A 19,042-nucleotide genomic window follows, 5' to 3' on the forward strand; every position below is an offset into this window, starting at 1 on the left:
GGAACACCATTAGTTACCCCTCTCCATTCTGAAAATTTACCATTTATTCCTACCCTTTGTTCCCTGTCTTTTAACCAGTTCTCAGTCCATGAAAGGATCTTCTCCCTTATCTCATGAGAACTTAATTTACGTAAGAGCCTTTGGTGAGTGACCTTGTCAAAGGCTTTCTGGAAATCTAAGTATTGTATACTATGTCCATTGGATTCCCCTTGTCCACATGTTTGATGACCCCTTCAAAGAACTCTAATAGATTAGTAAGACATGATTTCCCTTTACAGAAACCGTGCTGACTTTTGTGTGTTCTTCTGTGTGTCTGACAATTTTATTCTTTATTATTGTTTCAACTAATTTGCCCAGTACTGATGTTAGACTTACTGGTCTGTAAGTGCCGGGATCACCTCTAGAGCCCTTTTTAAATATTGGCGTTACATTAGCTATCTTCCAGTCATTGAGTACAGAAGCTGATTTAAAGGACAGGTTACAAACCATAGTTAATAGTTCCGCAATTTCACATTTGAATTCTTTCAGAACTCTTGGGTGAATGCCATCTGGTCCCGGTGACTTGTTACTGTTAAGTTTATCAATTAATTCTAAAACCTTCTCTAGTGACACTTCAATCTGTGACAATTCCTCAGATGTGTCACCGACAAAGAACAGCTCAGGTTTGGGAATCTCCCTAAGATCCTCAGCCGTGAAGACTGAAGCAAAGAATTTATTTAATTTCTCTGCAATGACTTTATTGTCTTTAAGCGCTCCTTTTGTATCTCGATCATCCAGGGGCCCCACTGATTGTTTAGCAGGCTTCCTGCTTCTGATGTACTTAAAAAACATTTTGTTATTACCTTTGGAGTTTTTGGCTATCTGTTCTTCAAACTCCTTTTTGGCATTTCTTATTACATTTTTACACTTAATTTGGCAGTGTTTATGCTCCTTTCTATTTACCTCACTAGGATTTGACTTCCACTTTTTAAAAGATGCCTTTTTATCTCTCACTGCTACTTTTACATGGTTGTTAAGCCACGGTGGCTCTTTTTTAGTTCTTTTACTGTGTTTTTTAATTTGGGGTATACATTTAAGTTGGGCCTCTATTATGGTGTCTTTGAAAAGTGTCCATGCAGCTTGCAGGGATTTCACTCTAGTCACTGTACCTTTTAATTTCTGTTTAACTAACCACCTCATTTTTGCATAGTTCCCCTTTCTGAAATTAAATGCCACAGTGTTGGGCCATTTGAAGTGTTCTTTCCACCACAGGAATGTTAAATGTTATTATATTATGGTCACTATTTCCAAGCAGTCCTGTTATAGTTACCTCTTGGACCAGATCCTGCGCTCCACTCAGGACTAAATCGAGAATTGCCTCTCCCCTTGTGGGTTCCTGTACCAGCTGCTCCAAGAAGTCATTTAAAGTATCGAGAAATTTTGTCTCTGCATTTCGTCCTGAGGTGACATGTACCCAGTCAATATGGGGATAATTGAAATCCCCCACTATTATTGAGTTCTTTATTTTGATAGCCTCTCTAATCTCCCTTAGCATTTCATCGTCACTATCACTGTCCTGGTCAGGTGGTTGATAATAGATCCCTACTGTTATATTCTTATTATAGCATGGTATTACTATCCATAGAGATTCTATGGAACATGTGGATTCATTTAAGATTTTTATTTCATTTGATTCTACATTTTTTTTCACATATAGTGCCACTCCCTTTCTCCCCCCGTACGACCTGTTCTGCCCTTTCGATATATTTTGTACCCCGGAATGATTGTGTCCCATTGATTGTCCCCCACTCCACCAGGTTTCTGTGATGCCTATTATATCAATATCCTCTAACACGAGGCACTCTAGTTCACCCATCTTATTATTTAGACTTCTAGCATTTGTGTACAAGCACTTTCAAAACTTGTCACTGTTTATTTGTCTGCCCTTTTCTGATGTGTCAAATTCTTTATGTGAATGTTTCTCATCTGATCCGGCCCATACTTTATCCTCTTCCATCCTCTGCTCCTGACTAGAACCTAGAGAATATCTATCAATAGACTCTCCTCTAAGAGAAGTCTCTGTCCGATCTACGTGCTCCACTGCAGCAATCGGCTTTCCCCCATCCCTTAGTTTAAAAACTGCTCTGCAACCTTTTTAATGTTAAGTGCCAGCAGTCTGGATCCACTTTGTGAGATCTTGTACTCAAATACTCTTTGTCATGCTGAGGACTTAGTTGGTTTGGAGGAAAAATTATCTAGGTTCCTCTGGAAACTTCTGCTCCAGATTTTCCCCTCTGCCAGGGTAATAGTTACTTCCTGAACACCCTTAGTGTTGGTAGCAGCCACTGGATTGCTATGGTGGCTTCAACAATGAGAGCTATTGTTTCCCCCAATAGCTCCCCACCAACAAGTTTTCATGCACAAGATGTCCATTTAGGATGAAGCTATTCATGATTGTAACACAGCTTCCTTGTAGCCACCAAATTGGAATCCATTGCTCAACAAAAAGGACATTAAGGATCTGACCAGGACAGAACTTGTGATGTCTTACTCCAAGCTAGGGTCATACCTTTAGACAACAAGCCACTTTTTTGCCACAAAGAGGGCATTCTTTGCTAAATGTATGAAGAACCTGTGATCTGAAAGGCTATAGCTGAGATTTGAAATTGCTGTGCATTGTCATCATTCCTATGGCCTATGGGTCTTTTGGAAAGAAGTCCCCTTCTGAAGATGTGGCTACATCTTTGATTGGTGGAGCTACTGTTGCACCACCTTAGGCTCCCCAAATTTATAAAACTTCTTTCATATAAACATTTTAGATTAACATTTGGTTTAATCAGGTGCCTTCATTTGGCTCTTATGAGGCCCTCAAAGGAGGCATTAACAGGAAAGCTTGTATCTAATAATGTTTGAAGGCGAAGATATGTTATTAATATTAATGAGTTCCTTGCAAGCCACTGACTGACACCCTGTCCTGAAAAAATCTTGTAGGTTGGTGGTATGTTTTGTTGTTTTGCACATGTGGTACTTCTTCCCCAGGCTGTTTACAGAAGGGAGGCAGTACATTATTCATTCTGACATAAGACTGCACAACAGAGAAGGTTACTGGTACATATACTTCAATTGTGGAAGTAGCTTGCTAGATGTCCCTGGAAGGCTAAAAGGCTGCTGCCTGCTCCCCAGGCTGGCTAGCATCCAAGAAAGTATTATACTAGGTTGCTCCTACTAGGATAATTTTGAAAATGGGAAGGGATTTTTTCATTTAACTCCCTGTAATCCCATGATGGTGCAGTTTTGTGGGGAGCCTCTGTTCTGGTCACAGACTGCTTGAAATGCTCCTAGGGCTTTAATGTGGAGCCAGCCTGTGGAGAGAGAGAATCTTTCCTGCCTTTCAGAGTCTGACCCTCTTTCCCTGGCAGAGCAAGGCTCAATCGCAATTAGGCTTCAGCCTGAGGCAGAACTGCATAGGAGGAACACAGGCTTCTCTGCATGTCCAGAGGGCATGGTGGAGTGGCAGTGAGCATGGTAAAGAAGACTGTCTGTGAAAGAAACTCTGCATATGACAAAAGCCCCAGCAAACACTCCCTCAGGAAGAGAAGACAAAGGAGGAGGAGGCTAACCCCATATTTCTTCCCCATTTGTTCATTACTAGTCGTCATCACTGCCTTGTGAAGGACATATTTGCTTCTGTCTTTCTGGGAGCCTATGGGATTTACAGGACTTACCCCTGAGTACCACGATTCATAGTGGGAGCAAGGAGAGCTGTGTAGGAGCCCTGCTTCTTTTCCCAGGGAGCTGAGGACCCACTTCACTATCTGGGAGGGATTCTGGATCCTTTCAGGATTTTTCCCACTCCAGTCCAGGTCTGTTACAAGACTTATCCCCTAAGCTGACCAGATAGCTTTCTCCTCATCCTTAGACTCTCTCCCCTAAAGCTCAGAAGCTCCTGATCAGGCTTTTCTGTGCTGGAGTTGAGAGACACTGGGGCAGGGTTGGGACTCATCTTGCTGGTCTGACTCTGAACCCCAAGCCCAACCAGTGCAAAGGTCGGCTGGCCTGACTCTGAGCCCCATGCCCTAATAATGCAATGGTCAGCTGGCTGGCAACTGGCAGGTCATAACTGTAGATCTTGTAAGTGCTGCCTCATGTAAGGATCACCGCTTAGATTTAAGTCTGGTGTTTTTAGGACAGCTCTGCAGAGGAGTCTAGCAGGAGGTGCTGCAGTAGCAGATCCAGGTGGCTGAAACCACTCTGCTGCTATTCATCTCATTGAGGGGAGGAGGGAGATAAGTCAAAACGGCATGAAAAATAATAATAATAATAATAATAAAGGCTTTAAAACTAGGGTTACCATTCGTCCGGATTTACCCGGACATGTCCTCCTTTTTGTGCTAAAAATAGCGTCCGGGGGGAATTTGTAAAGCACTCACAATGTCCGGGATTTCCCCCTCCCCCGGCACAGCAGAGCGAGCGGCTGGGAGGGCTGCAGGAAAGTCCCGGGCTGGACTCCGGAGCAGCTGGAGAGGCGCTCCGCCCTGCATTCTGAGCAAGTGTCTCAGCACAAAGTGCAGCCCTCCCCTTTTGCAACTGGGAGCGGTTTCTGCCATGCAGCGTAGCAAAACGGGAGCGAGAGCACTTTGTGCTGATACAAGGGCAGCTCTCCCCTGCAACCCGGTCCGGACCAGGGACTGGGTTTTGTTGTGCAGGGCCAGGGACCGGGTTTTGTTGTGCTGGGGAGCTTAGCCACGTGTCCGGCTCGCACAGAGCCCAACACCCTGTTCTGAGCAGCAGGGTAAAGGGGGGCAGGAGAAGGGGCAGGGAGGTTCTGGAGGGGGCAGTCAAGAAACGGGGGGGGGCTTTTTGGGGGGAGTGGAGAAAGTTTTGGGCAGTCAGGGTACAGGTAGGGGGTAGGGTCCTGGTGGGCAGTTGGGGGGGGGTCTTAGGAGGGGGCAGTTAGGGGACAAGGAACAGGGAGTCTTAGGTAGGGGGTGGGGTTCTGGAGGGCAGTTAGGAGCAGGGGTCCCAGGAGGGGGCAGTCAGGGGACAAGGAGCGGGGGGGTAGGGAGCTGGGAGTTCTGGGGGGGAGCTGTCAGGGGGCAGGGGTGGGGAGAGGGATCGGAGCAGTCAGGGGACAGGGAGCAGAGGGGTTTAGATGGGTTGGGAGTTCTGGGGGGGGCTGTCAGGGGGCAGGAGTGCGGAGAGGGATCGGAGCAGTCAGGGGACAGGGAGCAGAGGGGTTTAGATGGGTTGGGAGTTCTGGGGGGGGGCTGTCAGGGGGTGGGGAGTGGTTGGATGGGGCGTGGGAGTCCCAGGGGTCTGTCTGGGGGTGGGGGTGTGGATAAAGGTTGGGGCAGTCAGGGGACAAGAGGCAGGGAGGCTTAGATAGTCCTGGGGGGCAGTTAGGGGCAGGGGTCCCAGGAGGGGGTAGTCAGGGGACAAGGAACGGGGGGAGGGTTGGGAGGTCAGGGGGGGCGGGAAGTGGGAGGGGCAGGGGCGGGGCTAGGGCGGGGCTCCTCCCATCCTCTTTTTTGCTCGCTGAAATATGGTAACCCTATTTAAAACAAAATGGTTGGGAGAAACTGAACTACCAGCTTGCTCCATCACCGGAGACAGAAAGTCTGGTGGCCTTAGCTGAAGGGTGGGGCTTAGTCCTGGAGCCTCCAGCAACAACACTGGACCACCTCCGAATTCCACAGGAGGGGGAGCATTAGCCCATGAGTAATGGATGAAGACAGAAGCTGTGTAACAGAATGGCAAGGCTAGTTAGGCAGTCAATTGGCAACTCTCCTATATTTAAAAAAAAACAAAAAAACAAAAAAAACCAGGAAACACTAAAATCACCAATACATGACTAATGCTGCCCTTGGAACAGTATTTCCCAAGCATGGTATCTGAATCATGCAACTGGTGTTCTATAAAGCAAACAGAGACTACTGCGTCCAGTGTCACGCTGTACATTTTAATGAGATCTTTTCTTTATTCCTTTTGAAAATTGAAACTAAAGTAAGAGCCAAGAAAATGAAATGCAAATAGTTATGTAACAGCTTTGTAACTCAAGGGGGCAAATTCACTTAAGGCTTTTCGCCTCACATTATGCTGTTAGCCACTAAGGACATTTTACATAAGTCTAGTTTAAAAAACAAATAAAAATCAAAATAAAACAAACAAAAACAGTTTGTCTCTGTATAAGCTGCAGGAAAGAAAAAAGTAGAAAACTTGATGGTAGCAAAGCTTCAAGATTAGACTTAAGTGAATTACAGAAAACTAACAATAATATTCCATAGTTGAATAGCCCACTCCAAACCATAATGTTATGAGTATGGTATAAATGGATTAACAAACTATGAACATCTCTTACAGCAACAATACATCAGGTATGAAAAAAATCTTCAGGACTAATATAGTTGTAAGAGATTCTCTTCCCTTTGAAACACTATTATAAAATTTATTATTTCATCACAAAAAAGGCAACATTAACTATCTCATGGCTTTACATTAAGTGAACATGATGCTGATTACACAACTTTGGGTACGTCTTCACTACCCGCCATATCGGCGGGTAGCAATCGATTTATCCGGGATCGATATATCGTGTCTCGTTAAGACGTGATATATCGATCCCCGAACGCACTCACCGTTGACTCCGGAACTCCACCAGAGCGAGCGGTGGTAGTGCAGTTGACGGGGGAGCCGCAGCCGTTGATCCCGTGCCGTGTGGACCCCAGGTAATTCGATCCAAGATACTTCGACTTCAGCTACGCTATTCACGTAGCTGAAGTTGCGTATCTTGGATCGATCCCCCCCCATAGTGTAGACCAGCCCTTTAGCACAAACCCGTAATTCTTCTTCATAGATAATCCTACAAGACCAAGCGGTAGTTTCACTCAGTGAAGACCTGGGGACTCTTACTCAGTTTTAAAGTGAATATGCGGTTTGCTGGACACCTGGTGGAGGGCTTAGGACCTTCCCTTCCACTCCATTAGTGCTCAGCAGATGGGGAGTCTCGTATGATAAGTGGGGACCTCACCAGCCTGCTCATGGTCTGGCTGTCTTCTCTGCCAGAAGCTGCACAGCATTTTAACCTGAAGCACCACTCATTAGTTACCAAGATGCACCAGATTTGAGATTTTTGATTGGGTTCATGTCTAGTATGTACTATTAAAATACTGGGTTTAAATAACAAGCATAACATGAGCAGCATTATTTCTATATAGAATGAATTAGCTGCTTTTTAGAAAACAAAATTGTAGTACATATTTGTTATTCTTAACAATTCATGTTGGATGCAACTTAAATACAAATCTACTGTAAACTTTTCATTTCAGCACTGTAAAATGCAAGCTTTCAGTATGTGAACTTAATCAGATTAAAAAGCATTATACAATATGAAGGAAAAGCACACTAAATCTTGAAAGAACACAAAGTGTTCAGGTTGGTTACGATAACCATTGAACAATCATTTTTGTGAACAGACTTACCTTTGCCAGCATTTCTAGGAGGGAGAGGAGGAGCATCTGCTGTTGGAGAAGCTGGAGAATCTGTGCTTGTAGAGACAAAGATCTGATTTGTAAAGGCTCCGTAGGACAGTCTTTGTTTGTCTCTAGGAGTGCTAAATCCAGGCAGAGTCATTTTGTCTTGGGGGGAAATACTGGAAGAGTGACAAAAGCTCTGGGGTCTTGGAGACCGTTCTTTCTTTATAGGACTAGGCTATGAAAACAGAGAAAAATTACATTATAGCACAGATTTAGTATAGGAGGGACAATATATTCATCATATAAACATTTTGGAGTCCTGTAATTCTCAGCTTTGTTATCTTTTTTACAATACTATACAAAATGTGAAAGCCACTGTGTATATATACAGGAAGGATATACGTGTGTGTGTGTATGATTAAATACAGATAAAATATTTGTATGATTACAACAGAACTAGTTCCTGATATACATATAAACAGATACCAATATGACTTCCTTGCTTATTGTTAGATAACTTAAGCTCATCCCCATAAAGTATCCTCATTCGTGAAACTCCCACTCCTTTCACATAAATTAATGGCTGTGGCTTTAGCAGATTAACATTTACAAGTTGTAATTAGATTACTGGCACTGAAAACTATATATATGTAGTGCTATACAGTTATGCTATTCACCTAACTTGGCTTTTAACAAAATATTATTTAGTAGGTAACAGTAAATCTTCAGTTTGAATTGCACTTAAAATCCTGGCCCAATTGAAGTCAAGGGGGAAGACTACCAATGGGGCCAGGATATTAATTTAAAATTACATGTGATGCTAGAATGAATTATAAATGCATAGAGAAATAAAGGAATAACTTTTCAGGCAAATAAGTTTGGAATGGTTACTGCAGTAGCCATTTACAAGATGCTATATTTTCTTTTCCCAACATATGTGTCATTTTCTATTTTGAAGATCCCTAAGGTCCCCATTTTTGGTAATAATGGGGCAACTTCCAACAGTTTTAGTGTATTTCTCCTCATATCTGTGTGAGGTAGGGAAGTACTATTATCCCCATTTTACAGATGGGGAACACATCACCCGGAGCAATTAAGTGACTTAGCTAAGGTCACACAGGAAGTCTGTGGGAGAGCACAAAATTGAAACCTGGTCTCCCAAGACCCAGACTAGCACTCTAACCACTAGGAAATCCTTCCTTTTGCCCTGAATTTGGTTCTTTCATCACTCCTTTTCCTAGAACTGTGCAACACAGTTCTTGAAAAACAAACAGGTCTTTGTTGATGCAATAAGTAAAAACAAATTATGGATTTGTAGAAAGTTTATTTAACACAAAAAGTGCATCTTTTATGAATTAAAAAAACCTAACCTATTTCAATTTGGAGGCGGAAAAATCAGCATCAAAAAGGACAACTATATTGATTTAATTAAATTCATTTTCTTCTGGCGGCTACAATTAAAACTGAAAGTAAAAATGGGCAACTTTTGTTTTTAATTGCATACATGCATTTTACATTAAAGATATGTCCTATCTTCAATGTGCATATTTTAACATCTATGAATAAACATTTTAATGAAAGAAGAAATGGTTACCTACCTTTCCGTAACTGTTGTTCTTCGAGATGTGTTTCACATGTCCATTCTACTGAAAATGTGTGTGTGCCTCAAACACAGTTGTCAGAACTGCGGTACTCGTCGGGTAGCTCAAGCACCCTCTGTCACCACAGAGCCACTCCCTCCCAGTTACTTCTTATCCGATAGATTCCAACAGAGAGGGGAAGGAGGATCAGTCATTGAATGGACATGTGCTACATATCTCGAAGAACAAGTTACAGAAAGGTAGGTAACCCTTTTTTCCCTTCTTGGCGTGATTCATTCTGCTGTAGGTGACTCACAAGCAGATTAACATGGAGGCGAGCTTGGAGTCTATCTGAATGACTGTACAACAACCCACCCAAAACTGGCATGATTCCTGGACCAATGGGAAATGGAATAATGAGCAGCAAATGCGTGAACTGATGACCAGGTTGCTGCTTTGTACATGTCTCAAACAGGTATTTGCGCTAGGAAAGCTGCTGAAGCTGATTGCACTCTAGCTGAATGAGCCATTGACATTAGCTAACGGGTAGCAAAACAAACGCAAGAGGAAATCTAGGAGGAAATCTTCGGAGTGTAGCCAATTTACCTTTCACTCTGTCTGCAACTGCTACAAATAACTGTGCTGAGAATCTAAAGGGTATGATGCAGTCAAGTGGATGGCTAATCCCATCCTCAGATCCAGTAAACGAAGCTTCTGCTCATGTTTATGCTTGTGAAGCTTCAGGAAAAAAAGTTGACAAATAAACTGCTTGATTAAAGTGGAAATTGGAAACCACCTTTGTAAAGAATTTGGGTGAGGTTGGAGGTAAACTTTATCCTTATGGAAAACTGACTAAGAAGGTTCTGAAACCAAGGCTCTCAATTCACCGACTCTCCTTGCTGAGGTTATCGCAATCAGAAACACCATTTTCGTGGAGAGGTGGAGTTGGAAGCAAGTCACAAGAGGTTCAAAGGGAGGTCCCATTAATTTTGTTAGCATGATGCTGAGATCTCATGGGGAAACAGGTTCTTACACCCGAGGGTATAATCGGTCCAACCTTTTAGAAACCTGATAGTTATGGGATTGGAAAAAAGCAATCTATTACTCACTGGAGGGATGGAATGCTGAAATTGTTGACAAATGTATTTTAATGGAACTGTCAGACCTTGATGTTTTAGGAGCAACAGACAATTTAAAATATGGTTAATGGAAGCCTGCACTGGAGAGAGACTTTTCTGTTGAGACCATATAGAAAAACATTTTAATTTGGCCAGGTAAGTATGTCTAGTTGAAGGCTTTCTGCAATTCAAAAGCACTTCCTGAACATCTTTCAAGCAACTATTTCCACTATGCTAGCCATGAAGCATCCATACTGCCAAGTGGAAGGCATGTAGTTTGGGGTGGAGCAGATGGCCATGGTCTTGAGAAATCACATGTGAATTCAATGGAAGAGGTAGAGGAGGCCTCCCTAACAACACTAGTAGGATCGAGAATCAATGTTGCCAAGACCACGCTGGTGCTGTTAGTATGAGGCAAGCATGATCCTGCTTGGCCTTGAACAGGGCTCTGAGTAGTAATGGTATCAGAGGAAAGGCAGAAAGTATCTGTCAAAGACCCTGAGCTATGACCCCCATAGGAACAGAACTGATGGCACTTTCCGTTGGCCTTTGTTGCAAACAGGTCCATTTGGGGAGTTCCCCCACAGCTGGAAGATGAGCAAAGACCTGCTTAGGTGATTTGCCAATATGTTCTGTTCTCCTGGAAGGTACGCAGCTTCGAGGTGAATGGAATTGGTTATGCAGAACTCCCAAAGTAGAACTGCCTCCTTGTACATTTGGGACAAATGTACCGCTCCCCGTCTGATTACATAAAACAAAGTTGCTGTGTTGTCTGTTAAAACTAGCAGATATTTTCCCAGAATACATGGATGGAAGACCAAGTAGGCTAGATGGATAGCACATAGATCCCTGAAGTTTATACGCGTCCTCAGATCCTGTGACAATCAAAACCATTGCGTTTGCAAGATTCTGACGTGTACACCACAATACAGGGACGAGGCATCTGTGACTAAAATGAGATTTAGTTGGAGAAACAAAGGGAACTCCCATACAAACGTTGCAAGGGACTGTCTACCAGTCAAGAGAGGACAAAATTACCACTGGAATGTGAATCACTCTGTTTAGACGATTTTGACAGGGGACATACATTGAGAAATGTAACCAACCCTGAAGCCTCCTGAGGAGGATTCTGTCATGCTGTACTACATAGGTATGTACATATGCTGCCACGTGCCCCAAAAGTCTGGGGAAATGTTCACTGTGGTAACGGGATGTGCTTTTAGATCTAAGATGGTCTCTGAGTGTTTCGAACCTTGAATGGGGCAAGAAACACTCTGGTTTTTGTAGCATCCAGGAGTGCTCTGGTAAACTCTATTCTTTGCACAGATTTTAGAATTGGTTTGTCCAGACTGAGTAAGAACCCCAGTGCATTGAAGGTGGACTAAATGATGGTCACACTGGACAGCACTTGAGCCTCGGACTGGCCTCTCAGCTGCCAGTTGTGCAGGCAGGGGGAACACACAGATTCCCAATCTCCTCAGATATGCAGCTACCAGTACCATTTGCTTTGTGAAAACATATGGGGCTGAGAGTCCGAATGGAAGTACCATGAATTGACAGTGTCCCATTCACTACAAACCTGAGAAACTTCCCATGGTCAGGACAGATCACTCTGTGGAAGTAGGCATCTTGTAAGTCAAGAGCAGCATACCAGTTGCCCTGTTCCAGGGAAGAAATGATGGAAGCTAGGGTAACCATATGGAACTTTATTTTCTTCAGGTACTTGTTTAACTCTCTTAGGTCTAAAATAGAACTGAGACTGCCTTTTGATTTGGGAATAAGGAAAGAGCAGGAATAAAAACATTTTTCCCTGAGGAACTTTCTCTGTGGCTCCCACTAGAAGGAGAGATTGGATCTCCTGCTGATGAATGGTCTCATGACTAGTCCCTGAAGGAGTTGGAAACGAATGCAGGGAATAGCCCAGATCCACTATGCTTAGGACCCACCAATAAGATGTGATGTGAGTCCAAGCATGAAGGACTGGCAAAGATAAGGGTAGGACCAGATTGGCTTATAAGTACCGGTATGCTGCCTTTGAAAAACCTGTGAAAATGCATATTTAAACTGGGCCGCTGGTTGTCACAGATGACTTGGGGGGCTGTAGCCTCCTGTAATTTCTGCCTCTTTTTCCGCCGCAGGTCTTGGGGCCTCAGGTCTTCTGATACCTGTGAGCCTGATGGGTCCAGAACTGCTTCCTCTTTGTCACCTGTGTGTAGATTCCAAGTGACTTCAGTGTTGTCCTGGAATCATTTAGGTCAGTGGTCTCCAAAGTGGGGTGTGCGTGGCAGGAGGAGCGCTTTTTTTGCTTCGGCGTGGCAGGGGGGTGAGTGCTCAAAATTTTTTTACTGATGCGCGATCAAAAAAGTTGGAGACCGCTGGTTTAGGTTATGCAATCTATCGTCCATCTTTTCCAAAAAGCGGGACAAACCGTCATATGGCAAATCCTGGATGATGTGCTGTACTTCAGGAGAGAGACCAGAAGATTGCAGCCATGAACACCTCCTTACAGACATGGCAGATACCATGGATTGAGCTGCTGAGTCCACCGCATCCAAGCAATCCTGAAGAGATGTTCTTGCCACCAGCTTACCCTTCTCTATCACGAGAGTGAACTGCCTGGAGTCCTCCAGTAGCTGTCTTTAAATATTGTGAAGTTTTATAGACTCATAGACTTTAAGGCCAGAAGAGACCACCATGATCATCTACTCTGACCTTCTGCACACTGCAGGCCATAGAACCTATCACCCACTCCTGTAATAGACTCATAACCTCTGGCTGCGTTACTGAAGTCTTCAAATCATGATTTAAAGACTTCAAGTTACAGAGAATCCACCTTTTACACTTGTTTAAACCTGAAAGTGACCTGTGCCCCATGCTGTAGGGGAAGGCCAAAAAAACCCAGGATCCCTGCCAGGGGAAAATTCCTGAGCATGTGGGCAAGACCCACCAGCCAAACAGTGGGGAAAGAACTCTCTGTAGTAACTCAGCGCCCACACCATTTAGTGTCCCATCATACCATCACAGCCCCACTGGAGATATTTGCTACTAGCAGTTGCAGATCGACTACATGCCATCGTAGGCAGTCTCATCATACCATCCCCTCCATAAACTTATTAAACTAAGTCAAGCCAGTTAGGTTTTTTGCCCCCACTGCTCCCCATAAGGTGAAGTCATAGTGACACAGGGGAGCTTTCTGGTTAGTAATTCTAAGCAATAGGCCTCCTGTCAAATAAAGTTTGCAACCAAACAAATTCAGGCTCTTTGATTCATTACTCTTTGCTGCTTCTTTCACTCATTAGCTAGTGCCACAACCAAAGAGACTGGGAGCAGGTGAAATCAGAGATGTTCAAAACCCTTAACAAGGACATAGTGTCTCTATTCTGCCTGTGGAGGGAAGAAGGGGTCTGCCAAAGTTTTTTAACTGGTCCAGAATTGCTTCATTAATTGGAACTGCCACTCTGGAGGGCTCCACAGATACTAATATGTTCACTAGCTTGTGATATTTTTCATGGACCACTTCCACTTGACTGTCTATTTTAAGCAGTCCTTAGTGAGCCTTGTAATTCTCTGGTTGTGGAGAATCACTCGCCGTCTCTAAAGCCTCACAGGGTGATGAGGAAGAAGACGCACCATCGGTACACAGTGCAATGCTGAGGGAATGGCTGATCTGCCTCTTGCAGTGGAGGTGCTGTCTGAGCAATTTCCAGTTGCTCAGTACCGCTCCCGGTACCGGGCACCAGAAACCATTGTCTGTGGTGCTGATGATCTCTGGGTACTCTTGAGGAAGTCAACTCAGACAGGTGAAGAGAGGGCTTAACAGGAAGGGGGGACACCCCACCTTCCAGAATGGCCACTGACATAGTGGTGGGCCCCATGTTATGCAGGCCATTGCCCTTTGCGATGTGCCCACTGTTGGGACTGATGTGACATCCACGGACCTTAAGGCTCTTATGGAAAGTCAACTGCCTGTCTGGTATGGGACACAAAAGACCCCACTTCCAAATCAGACTCTGAGTCCCGTGATAATGGTGGAATAGAACCCAGGTGGACAGGACACAGGTAAGCTGAACCAGGGGACGGTGGTACTGGGGATATTAACAGTAGCTTTCCCCTGGAATATACAGGCCTTTTAGGTACTGGAAGTGGCATTGGCACTGCATGGTCTTGAGAAGCTGGTGCAGAAACTATAGTCACCAGTATCAGCTGAAACTTCCGGCATCGCCAGGGACACCAATACAGAAAGGTTAAACAATTCTCTGGCAGCAGCATTATGCCTCTGGCATTGTCGATACTGGAATTGGGTCTTGAATCCAGTGTATAGGAACATCAGGGGTTGGCCTCGACAGACCTGGCACAGGTTCTGGAGTTGACAAATATTCCCCCTTTGTAGTAGAGGAACACTCTGGGGAATGCTCTCCTCAGTATCCCTCTCAGAATTCTTGCTTCTAGCTGGCCTCAGTACTAAAGGTCTTGCTGTATGAGGTACTATGTCCTTGGAAAATCTGTCTCTTCTTCAGTTCCGGAGACACAGAATGTAGCACTGAAGTCATCTCAGGAGGCACAGTGCGTACCGAAGTTGCTGTGCTCGGCATCTGATGGCTCTCATGGAGGGCTAAGTGCCGCTTCCGTAAGGAGACACTTAGGTCTTGCTGCTCTATCTTTTTTAAAGGCGAGGTTTAAACCCTCTACAAATGTGACACTTGTCACTGATGTGGGACTCCTCCAAACATTTTAGGCAGCTAGGGTTTGGGTAGGGTGACCAGATGCCCCTATATTATCTGGCCCATCCTGATATTAGGGGCTTTGTCTTATATATGCAACCTATTAAACCCCTGTCCCAATTTTTCCACACTTGCTATCTGGTCACTCTAGGTGTGGGTCACTAACCAGCATCAGTTTGGCTTACAACGGGCAGGATTTGAATGACAGAGAGCGAGGCATGGTTCTAGCCCTAGTCCTGGGCCTGAGAATCAAATTTGGTCCAAAAAGACCTAAAAATTTAAACTTAAGACTAGCATGAACTATACACTATATCTAACTAACTACTAAATGAGAAACAGACTATATACAAAGAATGAGGGAAATAAACTTGTGATAGCAAGACTGGGAGCACTCCAACAGCTGTCACTGGTGGTAAGAAGGAACTGAGGAGGGTTGGGGGTGGCTTCACATTCTTACACAGCATGCAGTGCCGCACGGCAACAGAAGACACTCAAGCCACCCTGATGGGTACTGCTGAGAGAAAAAGTTTTCCGATAACTGTGCACTGAGTATCCTACAGTGAAATGCAGATGTGCAATTACTTGAAAAACTGGGACAGGATAAAGATTTCAGCATTAGTTTCAAATGGCTAAGTAGCAACTACTGAATTTCATATTAAATTTAAATTAAAAATATTTTCTTACATTGCCACAAAACTAGCCAACTTTGAGAACTTCTTGGAAACCCATGTCACACATTCAAAATTCACTTTTACCTTGTCATCTAAATCATCATCACTTTCATCAATTTCTTCCTGTCGAAGGTTCCACTCATACTCTACATGTACATGTGGATTTAGCTTCCCTGCCTTGGCTTGGGAAAGCTGAAAAGCAAAAATGTAACAGTATCAAAACGCTTATTGTTTTGTCAATCTCTGCTTCCTATTCCAAAAAGTGTGCAGTAAGAATTTTTAATATTTAAGAGTTTGAACAAATGGCAAAAAAACACTGTTTTAGTTTTAAACCCTTCTCCCTTCCCCAAAATTAAAATCACAAAGCCCAAGAAACAAAAACATCCACATAAACATTTAAATCAAATTTTCTTTAAAGCACTTATTAACCCATGGGAGTCGTCATATTTGACTTAAACATGCTAATACTTTTAACACAACAGAATGTCTGTATAAAGCAGCATACATCTGGAGAGTTCCTCTAAAAAACAATTTCCCCTTTTCTGTACAGCTTTTCAGGCCAAACTATTAGAGATTTCTAGTTATTTTTGTGTGTGCCATTTGAAGAAAGGAGCAAAGTAAATTTATAAACTGACACTTTCCTGTCTATGTACTTAGATGGCCCCCATCACCGTTGTATCAAAGCACCTTTTAAGACCAATATGAAGTTGTCATATCCTCCCCACACACACTACCACCTACACATGGAATGTCCTCCGAACTCCAGCTGGCCAGTCTATATGACTCGCTCAAACCCCACGCAGAGACCCATATCTTCTGTGCTGACCTTCAAAAAGCAGTTTATTGAAATTATGGGGGAGAATAATAAAACCTCTTATCTACTCCCTCATACTTCCCACTATGTGTGTGTGTTCTTTCACTTATTTCATATTGTAAGCTCTTTGGTGTTGAGGCTCTCTTGCATCATACAACAACATAAATAATAATTTGTATACTTACAAAGCACTGCACAGGGGTTAGGACATCTTACTTAATTTAACTTAATGGAAATTGTGTAGTTAAGGCTCCAATCTACCCAAAGAAAGTTTACCCATTGATTTATCTTCATCAGCACAAATACTTTGACACCATAACTTTTTACTTTATAGTTTACATCGATATTAAGTGTTGCCATTTCCTTTCAATTGTGAACTTAGTCCCACTGTCAGTTTTCAAAAGAAATAGAGAATTTTTTCTCTCCCCCAAATATGGAAAAATATAAAAACACATGAAATGATCAGTCTTATTTTTAATTAACCATGACAGTCTGAGTAGGTACTTGCAGGATTTCAATTACAATAATAAGCAAATGTAGTGCTGCTTAGTTAGATCCTCGATTTTAAAGGGTCATTAATGGCATCAAAAACTTTTTACTGTCAAACTGCCCCATGTCAACAAGCTAGTATATCTGATGGTTTATTGCTAAGGTTTTCATAGAGGGTACATTTATTACTACACAAAACCATTGTATACGCAGTCACAAAGTTAGCAGCCAGCCCTCACAATGCTGTTGTGCAGTAGCTCTTCTTTTAATGGATAGTGTGTCTGCAGCACTCGAAAGAGCACTGTGAGTAGCAGAAGTGATAGTATCTACCAGATGACTCAGGCTCACTGAGCTCAGGTTAAGGGGCTGTTTAATTGCTGTGTAGACATTTGGGCTCAGGCTGCAGTCTGAGCTCTGGGATCCTTTCACCTCACAGGATCCTATAACCCAAGCTCCAGCCCAAACCCAAATGTGTACACTGCATTTAAACAGCCTCTTAGCCCAAGCCCCAAGAGCCTGAGTCAGCGGGCACAGGTTTTTAATGGTAGTGTAGACATATCCTTAGAGGCCAGAAACATTTCAGCCAGTTTCTTTCAAAAGCAAGAAGGAAAAATTACTTACATGTTATTCTGCTTCTCTGAAAATGTCACCTTGCAGAATTCTCATTATTGGGTTTCTGGTCCAGAGGGAAATTCCCCAAGTTCTAACACTTCTGGCCCTTTCAGATACCTGTAGGTCTACTCAATGGCATTGCCCAATAAGAAACTCCTGTTATGTTCCCCTGGAACATTCTGACTGCATTTAGCAAACGAGTTCCCCTACAGGAGATGTCTAAGAGTTTTAACCATCGCAGCTCCAGCTTACTTCTTCTGTAACCCACATTGGGTGCTAGTTATCCTTACTTTCACTCACTGCACCTTAGTTTTTTGTTCTTTAGGAGCTCAATATTGATTGTTTCTATTTCTCATTTCAGGATTTCTGAAAATGGAGATGTCTAATTACTCCATCAACAAATACGTTCTGTGCTCCTGGCAGCAAATCTGAGGGGAGACCCAGACCTGACAAGCCTTGATATGTGCACCATCATTTTACTGGCCTGATTTGAGGTCCTGGCAGAAAGGCTGAGAGGGAGAACATGTGTCCCATGACATACAGTGAGGTGCAGCCAAGAGGTCTCAGATTGGGGAAGAGGCCAGAACTGAGAAAGATGCACAGCTCCTAACCTGGATCTATAAAAGTAAGCGCTTTAGCTGTGTGGGTTAAAATAGCTAAAACATTTCTTGTAGAAAGCATGCTTCTTCACTAACCAGTCATAAAGAAACTGGCTGGAATGTTCTGAGGGTGAAGCATATCTAGTAGGGAAGAGCCTTCAAGCTAAGCTACTGAAGACCCAGAGAATACCAAAAAAACAAAACAAAACACCACCTTAAAAGCAAGGTAATTTCCAGCCTGGAGATATGAAATCCAGGAGTGAGACTCCTGCATAGACAGTATCTTTAGAAAAAGAAACTTCTCTTCTTTAATTTGTGACAGTATTTAATTTTAAATATTTTAATAATTTCTGATTTATCTTAATTCTGCAAATGTTTTGAGATGTTGGGTGCTTAAAAAACAAAGTCTTTTTCTTACCAGTTCTTCACACTGAGTAGCTTTCAGTCTCTTTGCTATGTCCAGAGCTGTGTCTCCAGCTTGGTTTACTATAAAATAAGTTAAAAAGCGGAATAATTTTATATATACATTATGCTGTAAAACCTCTCTGGAACCATTCATTAAACTTGCAATTCTTCAAAAGAAAATATTTGAAAAAAATTATTTAAAGCCTATTTCCTAGCTGAATTCCTCTCTCAGTCTTCTTGATAGGGTTATAGATATGTGTTTAACACAATTTTCATTTTTGCTTGGTAAATCAGTTTTTACACACTGGTATACAAATAAAACTGGTTAAACTCATATTATAGGAACCAAACATTTCAGGCATCACATATTAGCGAGCTTACCTATATCAATAGTTGGTTTGCCTCTCAAAAGCAATTTCAAACATTCAGGTTTATTATATATACTGCAGTAGTGTAGAACTGTATTCCCCAATGCAGTTTGTTTATCCAGGTTTCCACTAAACAAAGTAAAGAAAAAGATGAGAAAAAAAATCACATACATGTTCAACCCCAAATTTGTCATCTGTATATTGTATCTTATTA

At 42.9% G+C, this 19,042-nt stretch overlaps 1 protein-coding gene across 11 annotated transcripts in view; it reads right to left on the reverse strand.

Moving 5' to 3' along the window:
• ASAP1 (ArfGAP with SH3 domain, ankyrin repeat and PH domain 1) overlaps positions 1 to 19,042 on the reverse strand; it is a 337,309-nt gene that overhangs the window by 36,058 nt on the left and 282,209 nt on the right. For all 11 annotated transcript variants that reach the window (XR_010599012.1, XM_065586133.1, XM_065586130.1 and 8 more), the window contains 4 exons: positions 18,842 to 18,957; positions 18,474 to 18,541; positions 15,626 to 15,733; positions 7,458 to 7,686 (listed from right to left, as the gene is read on the reverse strand). Coding sequence is in view for 10 of the 11 variants with exons in the window: in XM_065586133.1 (XP_065442205.1) it covers positions 7,458 to 7,686; positions 15,626 to 15,733; positions 18,474 to 18,541; positions 18,842 to 18,957 (521 nt within the window). In the remaining variant the exon portion in view is untranslated. The remainder of the gene's footprint in view (positions 1 to 7,457; positions 7,687 to 15,625; positions 15,734 to 18,473; positions 18,542 to 18,841; positions 18,958 to 19,042) is intronic.

Source organism: Chrysemys picta, chromosome 2 (assembly GCF_011386835.1).
Source record: "Chrysemys picta bellii isolate R12L10 chromosome 2, ASM1138683v2, whole genome shotgun sequence".
Classification (NCBI taxonomy): Eukaryota; Metazoa; Chordata; order Testudines; family Emydidae; genus Chrysemys; species Chrysemys picta.